General features: G+C 39.1%; 2 protein-coding genes across 3 annotated transcripts; one reads left to right on the top strand and one right to left on the bottom strand.

Annotated features, from left to right (window-relative positions):
- Positions 1-10735: 10735 nt before the first annotated feature.
- On the bottom strand, positions 10736-16985 carry spns3 (spinster homolog 3 (Drosophila)). 2 transcript variants are annotated; one of them, XM_038709337.1, is made up of 13 exons: positions 16831-16985; positions 15882-16131; positions 15716-15781; positions 15272-15408; positions 14760-14911; positions 14391-14457; positions 14137-14279; positions 13555-13707; positions 13272-13461; positions 12349-12414; positions 12162-12260; positions 11874-12045; positions 10736-11281 (listed from the first exon to the last, which is right to left on the bottom strand). In XM_038709337.1, exons 2-13 carry the CDS (start codon positions 16108-16110, stop codon positions 11208-11210), a joined length of 1548 nt encoding a protein of 515 aa, XP_038565265.1. In that variant the 5' UTR covers positions 16111-16131; positions 16831-16985; the 3' UTR covers positions 10736-11207. The 2 variants fall into 2 exon arrangements, with proteins under 2 accessions (XP_038565265.1, XP_038565266.1); XM_038709338.1 differs by having other exon boundaries at positions 10736-11278.
- A 2413-nt stretch (positions 16986-19398) lies between these two features.
- Positions 19399-26511, top strand: ube2g1a (ubiquitin-conjugating enzyme E2G 1a (UBC7 homolog, yeast)). Its single transcript, XM_038708488.1, has 6 exons — positions 19399-19620; positions 20770-20872; positions 21033-21130; positions 21742-21920; positions 22312-22431; positions 24713-26511. The coding sequence occupies exons 1-5, from the start codon at positions 19575-19577 to the stop codon at positions 22396-22398; spliced, it is 513 nt and encodes a 170-aa protein (XP_038564416.1). The 5' UTR covers positions 19399-19574; the 3' UTR covers positions 22399-22431; positions 24713-26511.
- The last annotated feature ends 369 nt before the right edge of the window (positions 26512-26880 follow it).

Raw genomic sequence — 26880 nt, 5'->3', positions numbered from 1 at the left:
CTGTATTGTGAAAAACAACTACAGTGTGGAGCCTTATGTCAAACAGTATATTACCACAACTGCAGAAACAGGTAGCTTTACTGGTCTCCCTGAAGAGGAAAAACCTCGTCACGTAGTTTACATGAGACTGAAAGGGAAGTCATTACATGTAAATCATGATCACTCTTGTCCTTCATTTCTGATAAATTCTTCTAAATGGATTGTATAAAAAGGGTGTAGGTGTACAGGAACTGCTGTCAAGGTGTGTGTAAAAATCTAATATTTCACTTCAACAAAGTCCACTGGTTACTGGGCTCCGACACAGAGTCAGCAGTGACATTCAACAGTTACTGACCTGAAGCACCTGAATCTCCTTTAATGTTTTGTATTTTTATAGTTTTCATGTTGACTGGCTTCCGCTTAAGCAAGTCCGGTAACACGGACTGAATTTGGAAAGTCAGCTTTTTATTTTAATGCTCAAAATGAATGCTCTACCAAATTTAAAACTATTATTACACACCTCCCTGCTTCAACATGTAAGTGATTTTTCTCATATGCGTTCATCCTATTTATTTTAACTTGTATGTAACACGGCATCATTGCGAATGAGGGTTCGAAATGAAATATCATTTTTTGTTAGATGCAATTTGTGAGAAAAAAAAGTGTTTTTGAAAATACGCCCCATGAAAAGTAATTCCAAGGCAACTACTAATGTGGATCTCAATTCAGGATAAGCTATAAACATAACCACAAATGCACACTATTTACATGGAAATTAGAATCGGTCCATACTCCATTGTTCAATCAAACGAGAAGAAATGAGAGTAAAGTCTAAAGTCCCATGGAGCTTGTCATTTGGGGGCAGATATCATCTCATCAGACATATCGTCTCAAAATTTAGAATAACAATTTTCAAACCCAACAATTACAGCCAAAAAATGAAATGAAAATACATTTTACAGTGACACACTCATTCCAAAAGAATTCACGGAGGCACAAACCTTTTATGATTATCTCTTGATTATAAAACAATACCATCATATATGTATATATTTTATTTCATCATATTTTTGTGGTAAAAATTAAGGAATGCCCCACATTTTAGTGATTTCAAAACACAATAACCAGGAGGCACCATATTCAATCTTCTGTGGTTCACAATATTCAGGGAGATTTGCTGAGCAAGCAGGCCAATAGCTGCTGGGGTATTTCTACTGTGACTCTGAGACCACAGCAAATACTGACTCCACTTTGGGGAAAACGTTATCTAAGAGAATTCTACCTATTACTATATCTCAGTTTGCTGTCAAAACATCTGTCCGACCCCGAGCTGCTTATCAATCTGAGTCTCCTGGTTGTCTGCTGGGTTTTAATGCACTGCACATATTTGAGAGGTGTTCACACAAAAAACAAAAGCAGTGGTTTAAGCAGTCTTGTCAGTGGACCCCTAAATTGACATAAATTAGACCACGGACCCCAATTTGATAAAATATTGTCCCAATCTGAGTCCCCATTCTAATAGAATTTTTGCTTTTAGATGTTTTATTACAGAAAGGATATGATAGAATACAATTAAACTGAATAAAAAAACCTATTCCACTTTTCATTGGGGACCCCCTGGACCCCACTATGAGAACCACTGGTCTAGATGACACTGAAAATAGATTATTCATGTCTTTTCAGGAGTGAAAGTTATGTGTCACTCACCTTCACAGCAGACACATTAGAACACTGATTTGTTTTACCATAAATGTCAATTCAAAAATTGGCTGAAAAATACAAAAGACTAAACTTAACAAAGTATTTTTTGTCTGAAAGCAATGAAGTTGACCATTTATAAGTCATATTTAGGGCACAGTGATGAAGCAGTAATGATTGATGAATCCTACTAGTGTTAGTTAGTCCGTGGCATTCTTGGTGGTTCCAGAATAAACCTAAAAGATGAACAGTTTTGACAGTTTCTGAGGTTTCTGTGCTCATCTGACAGCCACCCCTGTCCCCACCTTACAATATATCAGGGAGAAGATACAGAAAGACTTTAAAGACTGTAGGGACTTTGTTCCCCGCTTGTCCCATACAACAATTGGATATAACCCTCTTTTTTGTTGCTACTGTGACAGCTGATGAGTTAAACACCACTGAGGTAGGTGACAATGCCCTGTAACACTGCAAATTGTGTTGCTGTCTGATAATGTCTGAAATCTTTCCAAGCATTCACATCTCAATGGATTTTCAAAGCGATGACTTTTCATGAGATGAGCTTCTGTAACAGAGCGGCACCAGAGTTGCAAGATGACTGTGTGCCTGAAAAGGAAAATTTGCTGTTTTTTTTGAATGGCTGGGAGAGGTCCAATCCTGTATGCAGATGAGAGTTTCTGTGCCATCTGTGTTCTGTCAGAAAGGAGCCAAAACATCTCCAGCTAATTGTTAGACTATTCCATTGTGTACACAGAGCCATTTTGACTTTGCCAACACAAGGACTGTCCCCAGCATGATCAACTATATATCACAGAAAGTGGAGTGTAGAGGATTGTGTCATTCTGAACAAAGACATGCTGCAGGAAAGGTGTGAGGCAGAGCAAGAAAAGCTGAGATGTTGTTGATTCTGCACAGAGTACAGAGTTCAGTGTATGAATGAAAGGTGGGTGTGTTGCGGGGGCATTCCTGACAAGTGCAGTTTGATTTTGCTGAAAGCTAAGGGGGACAGTGGCCAATAGGCTTTTATTCCAGATGAACTGAGTAGGCTACAAATGACTGAAAAGTTTTATTCTATCATATACTTCCCTGTATAAACAAAATGCTAATAACCTGGAAGTGAAATAAGAGAGAGCTTTTTGTCAGTAGTTATCCTAGTGAAACTAAACTAAACCTGGGAGGGAGGTAGATACATAGAAGATTAGGGAGGCTGAATCCTGGCATCGGTTTGGGAGAAGGTTGGGGGCTTGCCTGGCTCTGATGTGCATGCATTTGGCATTGCAAGGGCATAAGAGTTGAGGTCTGAATGCGCTCACCAACCAAGTTGACCTGTATTGTTTTCTTTAGACTGAAATAAAAAAGTTCTGCTTGCTAAACCTAAAGCCCGTCATGGCATTTGTTTTGCAGAACTACTTTCAAAGCAATCATCCACTTACTTCCCAGCATCTTTGATGTCTGAAAATCCCCTCTGTATGAATCTGGAAAGTATGATGCAAACAGTGCAGCCTGGCGGGCTCAGCATAAAATGATCAAGCGATGCTGACAAGAATTGCTTTTGTAACGGTACAGACTGACATCCAGGATAAGAGGATACAGGAAAAGAGAAGGGGGCCAAACCAGCCAGTGGTCTCACACGGAGGGCTTAGGAAGGAGCCCCAGTAAACAGTTGTTCCTGTCTCCCTCTCTGGAGCCCCCAACTCCCCCCCTCTTTCTTCGGGATGTGTTTGATATGCTGGTCTTGTCTGTGGGATCCTGTGTGCTTTTCCGTCGTGCAGAATGGCTTGGTGGACCCGGACCTATCTCTCGCATTATTCTGCTCTGTGGCCCGGAGCCACTGAGTCACTAACCCGGCCTTCCTTCCTGTCTCAGCTCAGGGCCGAGCCTCCAGTGCAGGATGGGAGATAACTTGCTAATCGCTGGGCCCAGCGCCTGCAGGGCGATAAGGCCGGCGTTTTCTGCATTCTAACATGTGGCTGCCAGTGAAGTTTAAATGTCCCACTAACACGTGTGTCTATCAGCTGTGCTTCTGGTTAACACGTCTCCACCTCTTTATGCTCATGACGTTCACAGGAACGTGCAATGTACACAATTATATTTGTCATAGTTTTAAAACTAATAAATGCAGTATGCAAGTTTGATGAAGCAGTGGAGTGGAGTGTATTTCTGACTCTTTTCAGGTCATTAATGGGATTAAAAAGGTGGGGTATTATCTCTGTTCTTGTTTAACTTGTATATGGATGACTTCTCCAGGCAGTAAAATGTGTGTGAGAATAGTTGTGTTTTGGGCAGCACACTGGGTCTATCTGTACATTTTCAAAATGTGTATATTGATAGTGATGATCTTTTCGTGTGATTGTTGTTGGTTTTAATGTATTTAAATATCTAGTTTATCCATGGGCAATGAAAATAAAGTGAAGTTGTAGTGAAATAAATAAACAAAATGTTCTGCAATTAAAACAATCAAGGATTCTTTTGTAAATTCAGTAATCACAACAACAGTTTGCCATTTTCCTATTGTTGTCTCAGCCATGTTTACGTCCAGTTAAAAATGCACATTTCCCCTTCCTGTACCAAGGACCATGTGTCCCAGTTTCCCTGAGGACACTATGTACTGTACGTTAAAGATCTGGAAAGAGAGGATGAACAGGCAGGGGGGCCTGTTCATGTTTGGTTCAGCTAAGGTGAAAACAACGAGTTTGTGTTGCAGAAATATACTTTTCAGTGGAGATAAGATGTTCAGTGGAGTACATATTTACATCTAACAGCTGTCTCCTTTGCATTTCAACAAATGGTAACCGGAAATCACAGGTTGGTGTAGTTTGAATCCTTAATAAAACAGAATCTGGGGATGCCTTGCTCACAGTTTCGGCCATTTTCCTCAGGTTCATGTTCTGATGAGCTGTGTGATGTTTTTAATGAGGCCAAAGAGCATATCCACCACCGCTATTGCCATTAGATGTCTTGTCAGCCAGTCAGCTCTAATATTTAAGTTTTAGTATTTTGAAGCATCTCTCTCATATTTTGGTGCCGTTTGTAATCTATCATGTTATATCATACTGTATAACCATACTGTTTTCTGCCAACTAAATGAATGTTTCGAACTCTAGTGGAATTGTTCTATCCTGTGAAGAGACATGAACTTGTTCCATTTTTATTTGACACTTGCTGTCAATTCAAATAATTTGTAGAAATGATTTTCGCAGTTGTCAGACAATGAAGCGTCTAACTGGACTCATTTCACACTGGCCAGTGAGCAGGAGGAACTGGGAAAGATCTTACTCCACTCATTCATAGGAGGTCAAGCTGATAGCATTAACATAGGCCAACTTCAATAGATACTTTAATATAACCAGAAGATTTTCATGTGCCCAACAGGGAACTAAAGGCAAAAAAAACTGAACCAATTTCAATTCTCTTTAACAACAAGCTAATTAGCAACACATCTTAGAAACTGTCCACAGTGAGACTACACCACCCTTACTGATGTCTGGCAGCACTGGACCACCATTCTCCTCACATGCATTTGTTTTTGGAGCCGGAACTGTCTAGGTTTTGGTCAGTCTTGAGGTGTGGGCTCTGCCACTCTGACCTTTTCTCATCCGTTGTGACCTCCTGACCTCTGCGTCTGACAGCAGCTTGCTGTAGCTACTGCACAACCCCCCTGCTTCCCCTCCACCCAGCTCCTTACATGCACTCCCAAACTGAAGCAACAGAGTGTCTGGCGGCAGAGCAGCTGAGGATTTGAATAGATCTGGGCTGGAAGTCTCCACTCCTTGGAAGTCTGGTCTGAGGGCTATACTGTACAGCACAGCAGCAGGAGGCAGAGAGGCAGCAGCGACTATATATAGTGTTCAGGGGCAGAGAGACCGTCTTTTATCTGCTCATTTAATTATTTATTCGACAGCTCCATCCAAGTTGGACTCTTGGTCTTGGGTCATCTGTCTCATTTGATCTGTCTGGCAAGTAAAACCAGCCCGACTCCACTGTCTGCCTCCATATCGTCATGTCGATCTACATTGTTTGAATCATTTTCCTCCAACTGCATTCTTTGTGCTACTGAAAAAGTTACACCAATGCTCTGCCTAATTGGAGAAATCTGAGCTGCTATGTGGTTAAAGTTGACTTGACCAGATCTTTGTGTTGCTGTAGCTCATATTTATAGACTACATAGGTCTTTGTAATTACCCCACTGCCATGGCTGTGTCTGTGAATCAGCTCTCTCCAGCACAGTGGCCAGCAGGCCTCTGAAACAGGAATGCTAAATACATAGTACCAGAATGTGCATATGCCATTATAGGGCAAACCTCAGATTTTGCTGCATTTCCGTTGTAGTCCATGTTTGTACTCCCTGCTCTGGACAAAGTTATGTGCGTGACAGTGAGACAAGGCTTGATTGATCTGCTACGCAGCCTTGTATCAAAAAACGTAATCATACACAAACAGGGATAATCATTCACATTGTTGATAAGTTACCTAAAAATATCATACCCATTTTTCAGAACAGGCTGAAAATTACAAGTATTTTCACTATGTTGTTTTTCTTCCTGTATTGCTTCAGTCTTTCCTGCAACTTGCTTTTTTGCATTTACAATCACTAAACACCTGTGTTGATTAACAGCAGCAATTTATACTTGTGTGAATTATCACCCCCAACAATCCAATCAACACATTTCATTTGTTCTTATATCACTCATCAGACACACAAAGAACAGTCCATTTTTTTATAGAAGTAACACTCAGAGGAAAAATAAAATAATACTGCTATGAATTATTTGGTAAAATGTAACAATTGTTTTTCTTTTTTTCTGTTCTTTTTTTCTGTAACCAATATTGCTCATCTTTTGCCCCTGATACTTTACAGTGCAATAGAAAAAGTATATTACTCCCAACTAGCTGAGGTGTGAAGACAGGAAGGCCCATATGATGTAAATTTCCAAATAAGGGGCACTACAGAGGGTGGAGAGGGCTCTTGCTTTATATGATGTCATGTCCCTGCAGCAGTTTGCTGGCGATAAGGAAAAGAGTGCAACTTCACATCCACAAATGTGGTTTGACTTCTCTTATCATCGTCTTGTGGCTGATCTGCAATAACACACACAGGGTAGATACGCTGTCTATTCTGTTGCAGTAAATATGTGTGAAGCACATTACTCTTTCTGGTTATTATTGATACTATGACCATATTGTATGTATCAGCATGTTATTTTGTGTGACTGCGTCAGAAGCACGGCTGTTTTCACGGCTAAAATATTCCCCATCCCTGCGTAAACACTAACTGTATCCGCTCTACCCCTGGCTCCTGGCTCCCTCATTGATTGGCCTGGACAATTTATTAGCCATTGTGACAGTTTCCTGTACAGCCAGGGTCGACAGGGGAAACGGAGAGGTATGCAGATAATGTCTTCAGAAACATGGTGCACAATACCTATTGTGTTTTAATTGCAGGTTGAACTGTCAGAATGTTTTCCACATAGCTTTTAGTGTGCGTGTGTGCTGGCTTGTTATTCCACATACGTGTTCTACTGCCCAATCTATTCCCTCAGCTTGCTGAGTAATCTAATAAAGGAATGAAAGCTTTAACAATGGCTTGGCATCCATGAATTAGAGTTTTCATCCATCTGTTATTGTCAACTTCAGTTAAAACACTTTAATAGAAAATATTTGGTCAGAAACGTTGTAAGTCAGCAAATAAATTTTGGTACACATTTCTAATAAAGGCAAGTTGCCCTTCTGTACTGCAGTTATTGAGCAGAAACAATAGAATGATGACAATACAGCCCAATTATTGCATGACCTTGTACTGAGAGTGACGAGGGCAATGACCTTTGACCTCCCTGTGTGCAACAATGGGGACATGTAATGACATACAGGATTTGCCAGGGGTTGTTAGACACCTCTGCAGCAGCAGTCTGAACAGTTTCAAAATTGACTGACAAGCGGCGGTCGTACTAAGGTATGTAAATATGTCTTGTTTGTCTGGTCTGTGCTAGTATTTGACAAGAACAGCCAGGTTTAAGATGATGAATGTTAACACCTATCATGTTCCATGAACTCAGCAGAGGTCACAGACTCACACTCACAGTTTAGGGCTCAGCGACACTCAAATGGAGTGCAACTATCAGAGGTAGACACTCATATGGTTGGTTTAATATGGTAACACATCACACAGGCAACTGCAGGAGACATCTTTCAGTTTTATTTATGAGGAGATCCTCTAACATAAGTGATACAGGGTTCATGCAAGTGCAAAAGTCCAAAACTGCTGGATTTCAGTCTATGCTGTGCTCATGTTACATTATTTCACCTTCACCCTTTAATATTACACCTGCCTTATCCATGCAACATGAAAACTGATAATACTTGAAAGGAAAATGGAAGGCTTACTCTTAAAAAAGAGAAACAATACAAGGACTAACACTTGGGACTGCCGTCCTTTGGCAGTAATAACCTCAACCTAGCGTTTCCTGTAATTGCAGATCAAACTTGTCCAGTGTTCAGGACGTATTTTGGATCATGCCTCTTCAAAAAACTGTTTCAGTTCAGCAATATTATTGGGATGTCTGGTGTGAATTGCTCTCTTGAGGTCATGCCACATCATCTCAGTCAGGCTGAGGTCAGGATTCTGACTGGTCCACTCCAGATGGCATATTTTCTTCTGCTGAAGCCATTCTATTGTTGATTTACTTCTGTGCTTTGGGTCCTGTTACCATCTTCTGTTGAGCTTCAATTGACCCTTTGCGAAGCCACGCCCCATAGCCAATCATAGTGCAGTATTGGACTCACTCTAACTGAGGTCCGATACTTTCATGGCTGCGCTCCATTGACTCATATGCAAAAAGTGTCGTTTTCTAGCTTTCTTTTGCTGTATTTTTCCAAGACATGGTCAAACCCTGTTCCTGGACGATTGTAATAATAACAATCGCTACCCAGAGAGGTTGAAAGAAGAAGTACTATTTATTCACTTTCCAAAACCTAAAACAAATCCAGAAAAATGTAGCCTGTGGACTGTTCCTAATGTAATGTTAGTTAGCTAACGCTACCTAACTTAATTTACTACTGAATGTAACGTTATAAAAACCTTCTGCTTTTGCTTTTTAATGATAATAATAGTGAACAGAGACCTACCCAGCTTTACAGGAACAGTGTCAATCCTTGTCCTTTGTCTCGATCATCAGGTGATGCGGTGGTTCGCTTTTACTCTGTGATCGGTAGGCTTTGGCTTCTGTCTTTATTTGTTTAATGTTAGTTTGACAGCCTGAATAAAACCTTCAAATGTATAATGCTCTCCTTTCTGAGATCTCTTTTTTCATTTTTCCAAACATTTGACATTTCTCCAGGGTGTGCAGTTATAGACAGTGCAGCGCTGTGACAAATCCCACAGGTCCAATGATTTGTTGGAGTTAGCAACAGTAACAAAGGGGGGCGTGGGCGCTTAGTGAAGGGTCAATGATGGCCACATATTATCCTGAAAAATTTCTTGATAAACGTTGGAATTAATTTTTCCGTCAAAGATAGCAACCCTTCCAGGCCCTGAGGCAGCGAAGCAGTCCCAAACCATGATTCCCCCTCCACTATACTTCACAGTTGGGATGAAGTTTTGATGTTAGTGGGCTGTGGGCTGTGTTTTTCCTGCAACTGTTCATGTATTCATTATGCCAAGAGTACACCAGAATATATATTGTGACCACAGCCATACAATCTGTCTCTCAAAACTTTTCTGATGAATGCTAATTACTCAAATTATATCATTTCAGTAAGATCATTAAATGTAATGAATTAAAAGTGCTGACCAAGACACTGAGGGTTATTAAAGTCCATCACAGTAAACCTGTAGGTTATATACATGCTGCCTTGGCAGCTGCAAACCTGATAATTTTTTGGGCTGTTCTACTGGATGTCCCAATGAACATCTGGCAAATCCATTGTACCTCACTAATGGAAGACAACTGCGAGTCTAATGACAGCATTTTATTTTATTTTTTTTACAGTAATGCAGCTGCACCATCTAGTGGACACATTAAATCATGAGAGAAAATACAATGATACACTATTTATTTATTTATTTGTGTTGAATACAAACACAACTTACTTTTTCTTTTTTTAACATTGTGTAGACAAACAGTCAGACTTCTGAGACACTTCTAGGGTATAGTCACTGAAATGACCAGTGACTGTCACTGTAAAGACAGAGAGTAGAGATTGGAAATCCTGTATCTCTAATATCTATGTTGAGGTCCAGCCTGAGGTCCCTCTGGTCCTCATTAGGAGGCAACAGTTGTATGCTGGTTGGGACATTCATAGATGGAGAGGTTAATCTGATGATTCTCAGTATGGATATGGATGGTATGTATATGTATGGATACTTGGACAAATTCAGCTCATTCTGCCTTGGGCTACTGTGAACTGGAAAATCGGGGAGGTGGTGGGTGATGATGATGGGGGAGTTGATGATGGTCAGCTCCTTCGCTGTTTCTTTTGGAAGAACTTCTGGTATTGCTTGTTACAGTAAAACGATACATTCTGAAGCAAAATGAAAACTTATCTGAGGAAGAGGAAGCTTCTTACTAAGTACAGACTCAGTGCCCACACCCTTGTAATTGAAAAAGGGAAACATAAAAAGTCTTGGTTACCAAAAGAATATAGTCTGTGAGCGCTGTACAACCCGTGAGGTGGAGACAGAGACACATTTTCTCCTGAAATGTGAAAAATATAGAAGCACACGAGAGCAGATTCCATCTATTAATACCGGATTTCAAATAACTTGAAGATAACAATAAATTAAGAATAATCCTAGGAGAAGGACATACGGCAAACCTTGCAGCCAAGTATGTGGCCCTGTGTCACAACCTGAGGGACAGCGAGCAACTTAGCCAACAGTTGCACTCACACAACGTTTGCTGCACGGCAGGTTACATCTTGTTACAAGTAAACGTTTTTGATTTTCTTGCAAACTTCTTCGGCAACAGCGTTTAATGAAAAATTCATGCCAATAAAGCACACACAGAGAAAGAGAGAGAAAGAGAGAGAGAGAGAGGGATGTTGTAAGGAAGGGAATGCTTGATAAAGTTTTTGCTTGCAAATTTATTAAATCTGTATCAAATACAACATTTCCAGTCATTGCATTTATTTTTCAAGTATACTGCATGGAGCCCCTGAATGTGAGGTAACATTTTAAAATGACTAACAGGCAGGCAAAGATGTTCAGGTTTTACTTTAATAGTACTGTAAAAATGTCTGTTTCCACTTTTGTTTTTCCTTTGTTCCCCTGTTTTTTTGTATGCAGTCCTGATAGCAAATTTGTGATTTGTGATTGACTTGACTTCAACTTTTAGCCTGAGTGAACAGAGAAACATGTTATAAAAAGGGATTGGATGGTCTGACAGTGTGACTTAAGAAGTTTTATCTGCATCTGTCATCACTGTGTGGCTGTCAATGATCTTTATAAGGCAGGGCCAACATCCTGTTGTTCACACCAGTAACCTGACTTCAGATATTTACAGATAAATTAATTGCATGGTTGCTTTTGTCCAGCTTTACTCATTATTTCTCACAGTGTCCAGTTCCATGGATGGCTCAGACGCAGGACCTTGCTGTGGTGGGGGATCTTCTGGTAACACACACACACACACACACACACACACACGTTTGAAACATTTTAATTTAAAGTAGGAGCACTCATTAGAATGACATGGAAACTAACTAGAAGGTTCAGAGAAGTGCATGTCAGACCATGATCCAACTAAGTCGCTCTGTTGGTGCAGTCCAACAGAACGGACAGAATTAGGTCAACTAAGACCCAAGCTAGAAAGACAATGTAGTCTTTATCAAGTTGAACCCATCTCTGCCTCTGAGTTGCCAGAAACTCTAGAGTGCCAGTGTGTTATTGGGGCATGTGAGCAGATAAGGAGAATGTATTCTTCAATGGATTAGGAAGGGTGCTATCTTGTAGTAAGTGAACATGTTACATGGAGGGCTGTTGTTCAGAGGGTTAGGGTTAGGACACTGCAGCATGTCTGTGATACTGACATTAACAAACATGATGGTGAGGACCTAATAATGTGCCAGCGTGTAATCCACACAAAAATCCTGCACGGGAATACAGACTTTGACAATCCTTAGCATATGCTGATTTTAGCATGTAACCAAAGCTCAAAAGTACACAAGAGAATAAAAGGACAGTAACTAATCATTTACAATACCTTCAACCAATCGCATAGCTAACTTCCGGTCTTCAGTAACGTAGAGCGCAGCCATGAGGAAAAACAGTCCACCCACAATCCCAACAACTGGGCAGACCATGAGGCTGTACTTCAGACTGTGGAAGCTCCAATCAGGAGTTTCAGGTTTAGATTTGTGTATGGCATCAGAGATCTACTGGAACAGGTGTGAAGACAACATGAATCCATTGATACACAGAAAAAGTGATTTCAAGCTTGCAGAGGTACCATTGATGAAACAGTACACTTAGAATGAGGTTGACTTCTCACCGCTCCTACTAGGTACGGACTCCCAGCGTCACCCAGGAGATGGCCAAAAGTAATCTGGAGGGCCTCAGCGGTGGACCGTCTGGTTGGTATAACAACATACTGAAAGGTAACACAAAACAACCTGTTGGCTTCAAGTTTCAGCAGACTGTTTCATATTTTTAGTTCCACATGCACCATTCAAACTCACCAGCAGTATATCGGCCAGGACAGCCCAGTTCAGTGATATCAATACTTCACCTAAGAAAATGAATACCTGAAATAAGGTATAAACATTTAGGGGACTTGGCAATTGATAAATTAATTACTTGATAATCATATTTGAGTTTGAAATTATCACATATTCTATATGAGCTTGTGACAACATTTTGTTGCAGCTGTAATGCCTTTACTGAGTGCCATATGCAAATACCATGGCTGCACATCACATTAAATCTCAACTACGCTATCTCTAGCTCATTTAGACATATGAGGTGAAACTCTGACATCTCTACGAGAATTTAAAATCAAGTTGAAATAAATAAATAACTAAATAAATAAAATCACTGAAAAACTGAAGGAAAGTATTCACTTTGAAGTCATTGTTTAGGTCTAGTGATTCATGTTGATATCATTCTGTACTAGCCCTACAGCTTTGCTTGAAGAAATTCAAAAGGTCTACAACTGTGTTTGTTCTTCACAACAAGTACAGGCAACTCTAACTTTTACAGGTTTGGTCTTACTCTCGTCCTTGTAGAGCCATTCATAAAAATGATCATTTATCTAGAGCAGAGGTTTTCAGAGTGTGAGGCAGCCTCCCCAGGGGGGCTCCAAACAGTTTCACGGGAGGCTCAGTGAATGGAAGTTAAACAATATCCATCCATCGTCAACCGCTTATCCTGCGTACAGGGTTGCGGGGTTAAACAATATTACGTTGGTTATTACAATAGTTATCAAAAGGACATCACATTGAATGAAGAGAGTGTACAGAGATACAGTACTTTTGGGGAACTGTTTATCCCACTTTATCAGAGGTTTGGGGGCCCCATTTCCCAAGCTTTGTCTGAGGGAAGGCCCACAGTCTCAGACTTTGAAAACCCCTGATCTAGAGGACCCCAACAAAGATATACATACATAAGTGGTGGGAATGCTTGCTGATGCCACAAAAACGGCGATAAAGAGGCAGGGGCCCGAACCCAGCAAGCCTACTGTGCAGATGATCGGGTCCGCATTTGGCACCTTGTCCCTGAACCGTCTAGATAAAAGAGTGCCAATACATCCTCCCAGAATGCCCGTCACCACCGTCACAGCTCCGAAGATATAGCTGCACAGGCAGACAGCATTGTTTAAACTCTGTTGCCCTTTTGAAGGAAATTAAGTATATGAAGGGTGATGCAGGTCAAAGGTCATACCGCACCTGTCTGTGGCGTTGCAAGGCTCTTTGGTGCACGCCGGTCGGATTTTCTGAGTGACCTGAGCTCTGGACAGAAAAGAAGGTGTCCAGAAAGCCAGGGCTCCAGTGAGGAAGGCTGTAGCCGTCACTCCCAGTGTAGACCACACGTAACTTTTACTAGATTCAGAGTGACGAAACAAGAAGATTAGTAAAATTTAGGGACCAATGCAAAGTATTACAGTATTAACTAGACCCTGAGCAAAAAAGCCGAACCATTTTATTGACTGGTATTTGCTTATTGCAATACAGAAATGTGAATATGTTTGCCATCATTTAGAAACAGTGACAACATTACATAACATGTCCACGGGAGCACTGACATGTTTATTTTTTACTGTGTATGTCTTGCTCTGTATATCTCCACAATTAGTTGATAACCAAATGTCAGGGATATAACAATGTTAAGTGTTCGTGTAAAAACATGAGTAGTGGCTAATATATTATTAACAGATTTTTTATACTTTCAATCATTATCTGTATTGGCCTCAAGACTCCAGTATCTGCAAGGCTATAGTATTAAGCCAGGTTTTAATTTACACGTCATACTTTTTCAGAAGATACTTGATGTCCTCCAGGTAAGAGCTTTGCCCTTTAACCCCCTCTCCGTGGGTTTCAGCAGCACCCCTGGGTGGGTTAGGGCACAAGAAGACCAGCAAGAAAAGTCCCACCACACCCAAGATGGGAGTCATCTAATAACACAGAATAATGTTTAGACATTTACAGTTCCACACATATAGACTGTATATATATTTTTTTGCTCTCCTAAAATCTATGTTTACTAATAATGAAGATGTTCTCACCCTGAGAGCCCAGCGCCAGTCCCCTGTGAGAGAAGCAATACTTGCCCCTGTTATGTATCCAAGACCACTGAAAATAACAGAATAGTAAAACCATTTGAGTAAAGCAATTGAATGTCCATATTGTCTTCCGAGTTTAAGCTGCATTGAACCTGGAGGCTCAAATTGGAGGCATTTATGATAAATGCTTTAAGGACAAAGCCACAAAATTCACATCAAGTGGTCAAAGCACTATTCACAAGATATGTCAGAACAATCCACACTTTCAATTGCATTCCCACACAACAGTACATGTTTTTGAGTTGATGGATTAAAACATGCACAAAAAAATATATAAAAACACACAGTTGTGGAATTTAGTTTGTCTCAAACCTTCCAACGGGGATAAATATGTAGAAGATACAGATCATGAGGCTTCTTTGAGCCCCTGTAAAGAGGTCAGCGATGATGGTAGGAGCAATGGTGGAGTAGCTGGCCTCTCCAATACCGACCATGCCTCGCAACAACATCAGAAGCCAGAAGAACTAAAGAGATCAAGATAATGGCACAGAAGCAGTTCAACAAAATTTAGACCTACCACAAGGATCCTCTCACAGTTGAACAATGGCATTCTTACAGCCAAGAACAGTAAAAATACTTAACTATCTACATTTATTTCTCATAGAAACTGCAGAACACAATATAATTTCTACATGTTGTGGGCTAGGCTACACTAAACAAAAGTACAAAAACATTTGACATTTATATTGGCATTTTTTTGTTGACTCATGTAATGTCCATCAAATGACAGAGGAAGAAACACTAACTACCAGCAACAGGAAGTAGCATCTTGTTGCTTCTTGTTTCCTGTAAAGTGTATGTGAACACATCCATTTATCACTTACCGACTCAGTGACAAGAGAACTGCTAGCTGCAGTCACAAGCCACACACACAAACCACCAATCATGATGTATTTCCGGTTGTAGCGATCCCCAAGATAACCGAAGAGAGGGGCCATAAGTAAGAAACTGCAGATGAAGACTGTAAGTAAATTAAAAAGGATTAATTCCTTCTTTATAATGTGACAAGTTTCCACTCATGAAACCTTTCAAAATAAAGCCCCTGCAAGAACATTTCTATCCAAGCATCTCTGACTAATTTAGAACACCACACACACATTTTATTTATATCAGTCTTGAAATAACCGATAGTGTTCTGCAATTAACTTGCAGCACGTATTGCATCATAAGTAGTCATCTTAAGTAATGCTGTGTAAAATGGGGCCCTTCAAAACATGTTTAAAACACTGATCTCTCAGAGAGATGGTGTTTGAGCTTCATCATCATACCTGTTTGTAGAAGTGCAGCTGTACTGTCACTTATATCAAAGAACGTCTGAATGTCAGTAAGGACACCTATATGAAAAAAAAGACAATTCATGTGTAAAAGAGAGAAGCAGTAAATGTTGTTTGCCAATAGGTAATGTTGTCATGGCAACACAAGAGATTATCTAACCTGCTATTGTGTACCGTTCCATGTAGTTGAGCAAGTTGAGGTAGCAAAGCACAGCTACAGCTATGTAGGCGCCTCTAGGCGATGTGGCTGGTTTGTTGTCCTCTGTATTTGGTGTAAGTGATGAAAGACTGTTCACAAAAGAGCCATAACGTAGACCAGAGCTGGAGCTCCGACTCCAACGAGGTAGCGGTTTGTCCTGGGGGGATGTCACTGATGCCTTTGGCTCCATGGTGAGGAGCTCTTTCTTCACCTGGAAATGGAGAATGTATGACCTTGTTTTCGAGAAATCAACCCTTTGCACTCTCACCAAAGATTACGTTGCAGCGTGTGCACAGTAGTTTGGAAACAAGTCTTAGCATTAGACAATCAATACTTTAGAAATAGTCCTTACGACACAAAATGCAATTACACAACTGTGTAAGAACAAAATGTCAAATGGCAGAGAAAGGAGAAGAAACATTTTCTTATAGAATAGCTTTGTAACAAAACCCTCAACAGTTTTTGAGTGATTATGGAAAGAGTTCAGAGCTCATATCTAAGGAAAATATGCCAGGCTATGGACACAATATACAATCCTGACAAACTACTGTGTCAAAAGCATGTTTTGATAGGATCATCAAGTAACAAGATATGTAAAAGATACTATTGTAAATTGAAGCATTTTAGCAGATAAGATCAAATGTGGTGTCATGTTTTGTGCATATGGGCTGCAACATTGTGTTTACAGAAAAGTATGAATGCATTCTCTCCAGCTGGAGAATCAGGGCAGTGCCAACAATGACACTGTTGCATAAAATGTGCATAAAACGTGCAATGTGCATAAAACATTTCTTCTAAACAACAAAGATCAAAAACACTGACACAGTTGTTGGTGTATTCATATCATACAGGTATAATCCTTCAGCAATTATTCTCTATAAATTAAAATCTAGATGAAAACTTCACCCACAAACTTGTTGATGTCTTCTTTCTGTAATCTTCTCAGTTCATTCCATATTTGCAGTTGTCGAAGGATGGTGTGGCTCCCTGTGTGCCTCTGAGGATTGTAGAAGCTAACAGAGGCCTCAGCTCTAACATGCCCCAAGAGATATTAAGTTAGCGAAGGGACCAGCCCACTCTGGGTTGGTCATATGTTTTCACACAGATCTTCACTGTGATGTAATGCTGTAAACAAGCCAAATATCAGTGAATAAAACAATGTTGAACAAGGTTCTACGTTAACGGCCTGATTCCTTAATAACATTTAACAGCTTTGTAGCAGATATTGCCTCTGAGATGCGTCTGTCCATTTTTTTGTCAAATTGGGGAACATAAAAGGTTGTACTAGCCATTGCCCAAAATAACTTGTGACTTAATAAGTCTAAGAAACATGCGCCCTAAAATATATTTGAATATTCTCATAGCATGGAGGATGGGAAATCCCCTCAGAGAACCAAGAAAACTGCTACTTTGTTTATCCTTATGTCTCAGCAAAACTGTGGTATGAAACCCATACAACTGCTTAATTGGTGGCATGCTACAACTGCTCTGGCAATTTGTGCTATGTTTGACAAAATCTCATGGCTAAAAGAATGCAAGTATTAAAATGCTTCATAACCTTCACTTCATAGCAAGTGAGGTTGGGACTGTAAAAGGATGAAGGATGAGAAGGTACCGAGGTCAAACATCACGGACTGACAAAAAAACGGACACATTTACAGGCTCATAAGCTGCCAACACAGCTGCATGTGTGAAAAACACTAGAACAGAATTTGTGGTTAAAATTGACTAACCAACTTAGTCACTCAACACAAGGCAGAACAGACTGATAACGGTCAGGATATGAGATAATTTTTCACCTTTAAAGTGTTTGGTGAGACCATAGCAGTTAATATACCATCTCATGCAAGATAGAGAAGTGTGTGGATTAAATAACTAAAAATCACCTAAACAATGTATTACAAAAACACTTGCATTTGTTTATTTGACTATGCTTTTCTAAAACATTGTTAGCATTTCCCCCAGTATTGGTAGTATTAGTTGTACTGGTAAATGTACAAGCAAATTAAGTTTGTTTTGTAAAATACATTTTGTACTCATTTTTTCTGCTTCTTGGTGGCTGTCAGGTTTCGGTTAGTTGCTGCCATTTAGTGTCTGAGCATTACAGTCAACACTTTCAATCCTGTAATTCAATGCAATGATTCAATGCTAATCTGAAAATGCTTATAGAGGTCGTAAAGTAGGAGGTTGAAAATGAAAAGTCTACGATCGTGGGCACCTGATCAGAATGCATGGAATAAGCCAGGAAACACTGAAAAAAAGTTTATTTTCTTCTAAACACAAGAGCGACTTGAACATAAATGAGGATGGGAAAAATACATATAAGGTTTTGAATCTGAAAGGGAAAACAAACAATATTAGAACTTATGTACATTTGTTGACATGTCTCAGATATATTAATATGGATATAGGATAAGAACTAAAGAGTAAAAACTAAACTCTTCTTACCAGACCTGCTGCTTCTTATGCAAAGGTAAAAAAAAAAACAGGCAAAAGGGAGTGCAGTCTTTAAATAAAGTGTGATCAGGTGAACTCAATTGTGTTAATGAGCCCAATCAGTGATGAGGAAAGGGCTGGAAAGGAAGTGAGGTAAAGGATGTGGATAAAATGAAAATAAAATAGAGGTCTTTACTACAGAGGGCTTCAGTGTTCATGTATGACTAGCCTTTCAGAGTGAGTAAATTATTTGATGGGGCTATTACTGGTGCAGCCCAGTAAATAAAGCAAGCAAATACTATACTTTATTTATATTGATTAAACTGCCCTGAATCTCCACGCACAAAACACAGAATCAAGCTATCCCCAAGGCAGGCTAATGAGAGAACCTAAAGGAGTAAGGTGGGAGAAAATGAATGAAGTATGGAGTGACAGTCTGTAAAATTCAGTGAGATATATGGAGGAGAAATTGAAAATTGAAAGTACTAATGAACAGATTAAGGATGGGAAATGGTACAGGAAAACTAGTTTTGGTGAACACGTTGTTCAAGAGTCATTCACAGGACTGAATCATAGGACTGAAGGACAACTGGATTGAAGAGGTCAGAGACAAGGGAGAAGTTTTTGTCTTTGTGAAGCACAGGATTATTGCAACAAATCTAAAGAGAAGATTTAAATTGAAGGAATATCCAGAAGGTGGCAGTAATGCATCAATAAAGATACAGGTGTGACAACAAAGTCTGTGACCGATCAGATTCTGTGAACCAAATTGGAAGTCAAGCAGTTAGGGCTTTCTAACACGTGGTTGACGTTGTGAAGCACGCGAAGTTTGTTTAGGTTTAAACACCAAAAGTACTTGGTTAGGTTTAAACACCAAAAGTACTTGGTTAGGTTTAGGACAACGGCGTGGTTTGGGTTTAGTCACAGAATCTGATGGGTTACAGATTTTGGTGTTACACCTGCTCCTGTAAAATCTCAACGAAGAAGAAGCAGCAGTAACACCAGCAGCAGAAGAAGGCAGAGGGCAGCAACACTGTAGCGCCTGCCTAACCCAAAGAAGAAGAAGAAGAAGCAAGAGTAGGAGAAGCCAACGAAGAAGAATGACGAGAATGCTAAACTGAGAATAGAGGGGACGGAGTACTGTTTGATAAACGTTAAATTAACGCGGTTACCTCAAGATATTACTATTGAGCATAGCTGCATTACATTCGCTAAACTATGACAGAGCCTCAGTCAGCGCTGTTACTCCGGAGACAGCTCGCAGGTAATTAAACCATGGTGTTAACCGATGCTGGCTGCCTTTCGTTAGCTAACGATGGCACTCTGCCGTTAGCTGTGATTCAAACGACGGTGCTGGCGCAAACTGTTTTCTTGAACCTTCCACACTAAAAAACATTAACGTCCCATGACATATAAACTGCGTGGATGTAACAGCAGTGGAAGTCGACAGACACATTCCTCCCTGGACAAATAAACACATTCAGTGTGTTGGGAGACCAACTCATTTAGATTCGATGCTGCAAACTGATTTCAGTTGAAAGCCGCTGTCAAAAGTCCCAACGACTTTTTAGTATCGGGCTAGCTAAAAGCAGTTAGCCTCACGTTAGCCTCTAGCTGGATCGACTGAGTCGATATGTTTACATATATTTTAACCGACATAACAAGTAGTGTCTTACATGTTTTTAGTTACGTGATTAACGCTATGCTAGTTACTATATTTGGGCATAACGTTGCACTATTTGACCCATTTTTTTCTTTGCTAACCATATTAATTTGTTAACATATTTAGTCAACTCGCTATATCTGTAGGCTAAAGTTAGATGCTCTCCCTGTTCTTAGCTTAAACATGCCAAGCTAAGTAATGTTAAGCTCGCATTATCTCCACTTGCTATTTAAACAGCACTGCGAATTACCTTTAGCTAACCCTAATATTAGCCACTTTCCAGAAACAGCTGAGTCGAACACACATCATGTAACGTTTTGGGTTTGTTACACTAATGTTACATTTAAGGTTTTGGTTAAAATTGTAAATTCTATATGCAACCTGTCAAATTGTTGCTGTAGTGCCAGCTGTTGGTGAAACCCCTTCAATCTATCAGGCTCTTTGGATTTGTTATGTGCACATGATCTACACTTGGTTACAGTTGCTCACTCTTCACTCAAATAAATATGGCATGTTATGGCAAATTCGCTATGCCTTTCAGGGAATATCACAAAATTAATAACTTTTAGGGATCATTCAAACAAGCTGCACACCAAATTTGATGAGTCTTCTCAGCCTCCTGGGGTAGTGTTGTCTCCCCAGCACTCTTCAGAGAAGCACACCATTAGTCTAGTTAACATTCTGTTGGTACAATAATATGAGGCAGTGGTGACTTCACTTTAGGATTTTTTTAAAAATTGTTTTATCTAGAGCTGAACAAAAACCCAGTGGAAGGATTCTCAGCAGGCCTGATCGAGGATAATGATCTTTACAGATGGGAAGTCCTCATCATCGGACCTCCAGACACACTGTAGTAAGTCCAATTACTGCCTTATACATGGGATATAGTAGGAGAGATGCGGTATTGCGGTGTTGTGCTCTGAACAAGTCTTAATTGCATTTGTTACTCTGGATGCTTTCAAACAATATTTACATCTATTGATTTTTCTCTTTCAATCTTTTTTTGTTCACAGTGAAGGTGGTGTGTTTAAAGCTCATCTGACATTTCCCAAAGACTACCCTCTCAGACCACCTAAAATGAAATTTATCACAGATATTTGGCACCCTAATGGTAGGTACAGGTGTGTGAATGATACACTGTGAATGATATTTGCCTATGCTTGTAGCAAGACCCCATTTGAGGAAGTGGATGTTACGTCTTTCTCTAAGATATAAATATATTTTAGTCCATTTAGTTTAGTCATTATTATAACTTATAACTTGTTTTATAAGGAATAATGGTAGTAGGAGTATAGTAACTGGGATGTATTTTACAGTTTTTGCACATGTCTAATTAAAAATACAATTATGTGAATGTGTGTCATACTTGTATATATTTTCTTTAAAACTAGTAGTAACAAAAGTAAATACAAATGGACGAACGGGGAGGGATTGGACTTTCCATATGTGCAAAGCTGTTGACCTATATACATACTCTAGACTCAACGCTGTAACTGCTAGCAAAAGTGCCTCTGCTAAATATCGACTCAAAGTTGAGGCAGATCTTTTTCATAGGCACTGTCTATAAACAATATCACAAATCAGTTTGATAGATGGCAGACTAAATGTTGTGTAAATAACAATTGCATACATTAACTTCCGCTATACCGTAGGAATAGTAAAAACATTTAGTTTTCTTCGTAAATTGTGTTCTACATGTTTTTTTTGGGGGTTTTTTTGCAGTCGACAAGAATGGAGATGTATGTATTTCAATTTTGCACGAGCCTGGAGAGGACAAATATGGCTATGAGAAACCAGAGGAGCGCTGGCTGCCTATCCACACAGTGGAAACCATCATGATTAGTGTAATCTCTATGCTGGCAGACCCAAATGGTGACTCACCGGCCAATGTGGATGCTGCAGTAAGTTTACTTGTTTAAAAAAAGTTGATTTTAGAAATTGAATTTAAATAAAATGGATGTGCTTTCATATTCAAAACAACTTTTAATCATAGTAGTCATCTCATGCTTAAATGTTTGTCCTGTTTAACAAACTAATTTCAGTAAATCCATGAATTAGCTGGTTTGTGTTTTGGATGGCATTAAGTAGTAGTAATGTATGAAAATAAAAACTTCATTCATAATTAATTTTGATTTTGTATTTACACTATAAATGACTGAGTGATCCTCTAAATGTCTTAATTATTGCTAATAAAGTGATGAAATTTAAAAAAGGGTGATAATGCAATACACTAGAAAGATGTTAAAATGAAGTGACTGAATTGTCTTTACTTTTTTTTATTTACCTCTGCAGAAAGAGTGGAGGGAGGACAGACACGGTGCATTCAAAAGGAAAGTTGCCCGCTGTGTACGAAAGAGCCAAGAGACTGCGTTTGAGTGATGTTTAGCAAGGATCTAGCTTCATGTTTTCAGGGCAAGTATTCTTGACTTTAAAGGTATAAAATGTAACATTTCCATGGGTGGATAATAGGGATGCACCTTTCTGACTTTTTCAGTCTTAATATCAATATCTGGGCATTGGGTATCGGCCAATGCTGAGTACCGATCCAATACCAGTGTAAAATAAATAAGCTGTATTCCTCACTGTAGGGAAGACGCTGGAAATCGTGTTCTTTGGCATGAGGCTTCTAGAGGTGCTTGATTAAGTTGGTTGTGTTTTATTTTGCAGTGCGACTGCCAACCCACAGAACATTGCTGTAGCTGTAGAACTTCTTGGCGTAGCAAGCGTAAAATACTTCCAAACTGCTGAATCCTTGTTTTCAGCTCCCTCCATGCTATGTTCGCTCTCCCAAAAAAAATTGGGGGGTTTACCAGTGCACTCCTGACGCATCACGTAGTACCCACATAATTGTATTGAATAGCCCCATAGATCACAGATACCCGATCCAGCTATTTGAGTAAGTGTTGGGCAGATTGGTGCATCCCTAGTGAATAATCCATGGAGAAAAACAAATCAAGGTGGAAAGCCAGCTCAGAGACAGTTCAGAAAGTTGTTATGCACTCTATATTTATAGAGCATTTTTTTGGACATGTGCAACAAGAGCAGGATGTGATGGCCGGGTGTTTGTTTGTAGTCCAAAAGTAAACTACACTCAGCATTATACTATTGAGTTCAGTTAACACCTATTAAACATTTTTAACTTTTTCACACAATCAGCTTCACAATTGTCATACAGACATGTGTTACTGTTATTTGGTTTACCCCTTATTCTGTAGATTTTCTTGGGCTTTTAAGGGAGTGGGGATAAATTTTCTCAACTTCTACTACTGCATAACAAACTCATTTTTTGTTTCTGATTTTTTCAGTATATGTCCTGTGTAGGGCTGAAACGACTCCTCGAGTAACTCGATTACTAGAAATCATCGTTTCAAATTATTTGCATCAAAGCTTAGTTTAATCCATATAACTACATACAGCACACTGTTTCACATGGATGATTATTACTGTTGCACAATGCGCTTATGCTGTGTGTGATCAGAGATGGTTCAGAATGTCTTTGGTGTGATTTGACAGCACAGATTACAAAGAGGAGGAAGAGAGAGAAAATAGAAGGTACGCTGAGAAGAGACAGGCCAGAGAAAGCGACAGAAAGTGTCCACAAAAACTCTGTATCGTCTTTTGTTAAACTGACCTAGCCTAACGTAATAGCACGACGTCTGTGCTTCAGTGTCTCAGCAGAAAGCATAACGTTAGTCTATGCATCCAGTCCACAGAGTGGACCTGACCCAAAGTATATGAAGGCTAGTAAAGAACGTAGGCTACGTTAATTATGGCTATATATAATGGCTAGTTGACAATGTAAAACAATGTGATGACTAGTTATGATGCCCCTAAGTTAGCTAGGTTTTGTTCAGGATATTAACCACAGAAAATAAAATGCTGCCATCAATGTGTGAAAGCCAGAGCTTCATTCATGTTATTTATTATCATGATAAAGTTCCTGTCCACTTGTTTTCGCCTTCTACAAATACCACAAACAAGACAGTTGTGGCTTTTGTTAAACCTGACCTGTAGTTGGGTTGAAACTTATATAGTATTATATAGATACCTTTTTTTTTTTTTTTTAACACGCAAAAGGTGTAAAAAAAAAAATTTGCATTTCACAAATGTAATATGGCACTTAAGTTTTGACAGATAATATTGTATGCAATTAAAACAATAAAAATTAAGATTTTCTAAAAAGGAAACCAATTAGTTGTTCATTTTAAGAGACCTGGCTTATTTTCTCTGTTGCATATTTTTACTGTTGCTCTTTAATAAAGTAAAGTATTTCTTATCCGATTACTTGATTCAAAATCGGTAGAATACTCGATTATTAAAATAATCGATAGCTGTAGCTCTAGTCCTCTGTTTTGTTTTATTAAGTAAGTTAGAGGATATTCACTTGACTGAAGCATAAGAAACAAATTTTTTCACAGTGTAACTGGCTACTCAGATGACATGGTTTCTATCAGTTGAGGTAATCATCTTACACTGTCATGGAGCAACTCAACAACCGTCACACTTTCTAGATTAAAAGTAATGAGTATACACTTAACCCCTTGACTTTGAATTGCACACACAGCTGGTCTAATATAATGCAGATCTTTGGCTGACCTTTTTTTTTTTTCAATTAATGTGTGTCTGTCATTTACATTGTGACTTGTGTGATTGGGCTTGCTGCCTCCTAACAAGTTTGTGTGGTTTCCCTCAGGTCTCCAATTGAAAATCAACATGGCACTGTTTCCTGCACTCTTCCACCCTGTCGTCAGGCTCGTCCTGCTTTATTTTGGCAGGAACAGACTGGCTACTGTAGGCTGCAATAGAACATAACAGTGACAACAAAGGCTGACAGAAAACCGCCAAGCAAGTGCCAACTCAACCCCCCCCCCAGAAGATAAAACATTTTTCAAGTCTATGAACTGCTTCAACATTCAGGAAGATATTGTAAAGACATGTATATAGCACAGACTAAACCGGATAATATATAAACCCCCTTTCCATCCATCAAGACACTTAGACCAAATGAATAGCGCTGGTTCAGATAGATTTATTTTTGTCCATTTTCCCTTTCTCGACTCCAGCATGCACTCGTTTTCTTCACATTGTTTTAACAAGAGGTCTTAAATAGAAAGAGAAATGTGCTGCCGTTGGAGGAATGTCACCTGTGAAGAGCTTGAGTGATTCAAGCGAGACATGAATGACGTGACTCAAGGTTTTTCGAGGAATACCGCCATATTAGAATACACAGCTCTTCTTCTCAGAATTTGTGTACCTGAATGATTTTGTTTTTCTTTATTATTAAGTTAGAAGTCTTAATCATCCTGCTCAGTTGACTTAAGAAAGGCAACACACCCCTTAATTTTTTTGTGCATGCTACATTTTGTTTATCTTTTTTCAAAAGTGCCTCCTAATAAAATGCTTGGCCACTTCACCCTGCATTGAACAGTTGTTAAAAATGTTGAAAAAAGATGGCAAAATTGTGTACCACCTATGTATGTATTTATTTAATAGCCAGTACACAGGGAATCTGTATAATTAGGGTATTGGTAACATTTTGGTGTAGCAATAACTCCCCTAGTATAAAGTGTACAAGTTCAGTTTTGATATTCTGATACAATTTGAAGTCCTCCAATATTTTGTTATTTTAGCAGCCTCTCTTTTCCTTGTCTGTGTTGTCCTCGGTAGGAATTGTTATGCATGCTTTATTGTACTTTTATTTTTTGGTTTGATTTTTGCTGAATGTTTTTGGGATTTTCTTTGCGAATGTTGGAGTGTTTGTGTGTACAGTATGTGAGCCCATTAGTTTTGTTGCTTTTTCCCCTGGTCCACAATCTTCTGTTCACTGAACTATTGCAGTTTTGCCTAATGTACAAAGACAAAATACTGATGTATATTTTTCATGTTATGAAACCTGTCACCTGTAGTGAGTTCCTCTAAAATATGACTTTTTTTTTTTTTTCAATATTTACATGTCTATTTAATTCAGGTGTGTTTTAGATACAACATGGATTACATATTACTCATGGCAAAGACAACAGAAACCTTTAATGTACACAGTGTTTTCATTGCACAAAAGACATACTTTTTTATATTGTCTTTTTAACCTGGTCTATCTTCCAGAATTTCAAACAAGATGTCCACTAAATATTGCAAATATTTAGACAGTATGAAAATGTTTCACGAGTTTGTCAGCAAGGTCATTCTTCAAATCATATATTTTGGTATAATGTTCTTAACATGATGGATTGTGCTAAGAGCATATCTTTTTTAGGCACTTTGCTGTTCAAAAGTTTTCATTTACAGATTCTTCCTTTAGGGTTAGTCATTAAAGTAATCCAGTGTTGCTGATGACAAACCGAACACCCAAATGTTTGAGTTATCAGAGCTACTGTAACATTATGGCAGGTTAACTGTATTCAAAATATATTTTATTTGTGGTTCACAGACGCCTGTAGGAGTAAATGGTTTCTCTCATCCTGTCTTGCCTCTCCATAAACACGTCACTGTCAACTAGGAAGATGTAAGAATTTTAATTGTCACACAAACTGAATCCAATATGGTTTCCTGTTTGTATTTTTCATTCACTATCAGATATATGAGATGTACCTATTGCCATATATGAGTCAGCCTTTGCATTTATTTTTATTGGAGCATTATGGATAGAGGAAATTCAATCCACTTTGTACTTTGGTGTCTGTGGAGCACTACGTTCTGTAAATATCCCTGGCATAGTAGTTCAGCAGAGTCACCTGAAGGCAAGATAAATTTTACAGCCAGAAACGACTTTCAGCTGTTGTCAGTGGAGACAGTCCTCCATATTACGCTCCAAATGAAATCAGAGACTATAAAAATGTAAATGAGCATTTCTGTTTTAATAAG

The sequence above is a fragment of the Micropterus salmoides genome, unplaced genomic scaffold, assembly GCF_014851395.1.
Source record: "Micropterus salmoides isolate LMB-PRFRI ecotype aquatic unplaced genomic scaffold, ASM1485139v1 Ms_hic_scaffold_9, whole genome shotgun sequence".
Lineage (NCBI taxonomy): Eukaryota > Metazoa > Chordata > Actinopteri > Centrarchiformes > Centrarchidae > Micropterus > Micropterus salmoides.
The sequence above is the reverse complement of the archived record's forward strand: the minus strand, read 5'-3'. Positions and strand labels throughout refer to the sequence as shown.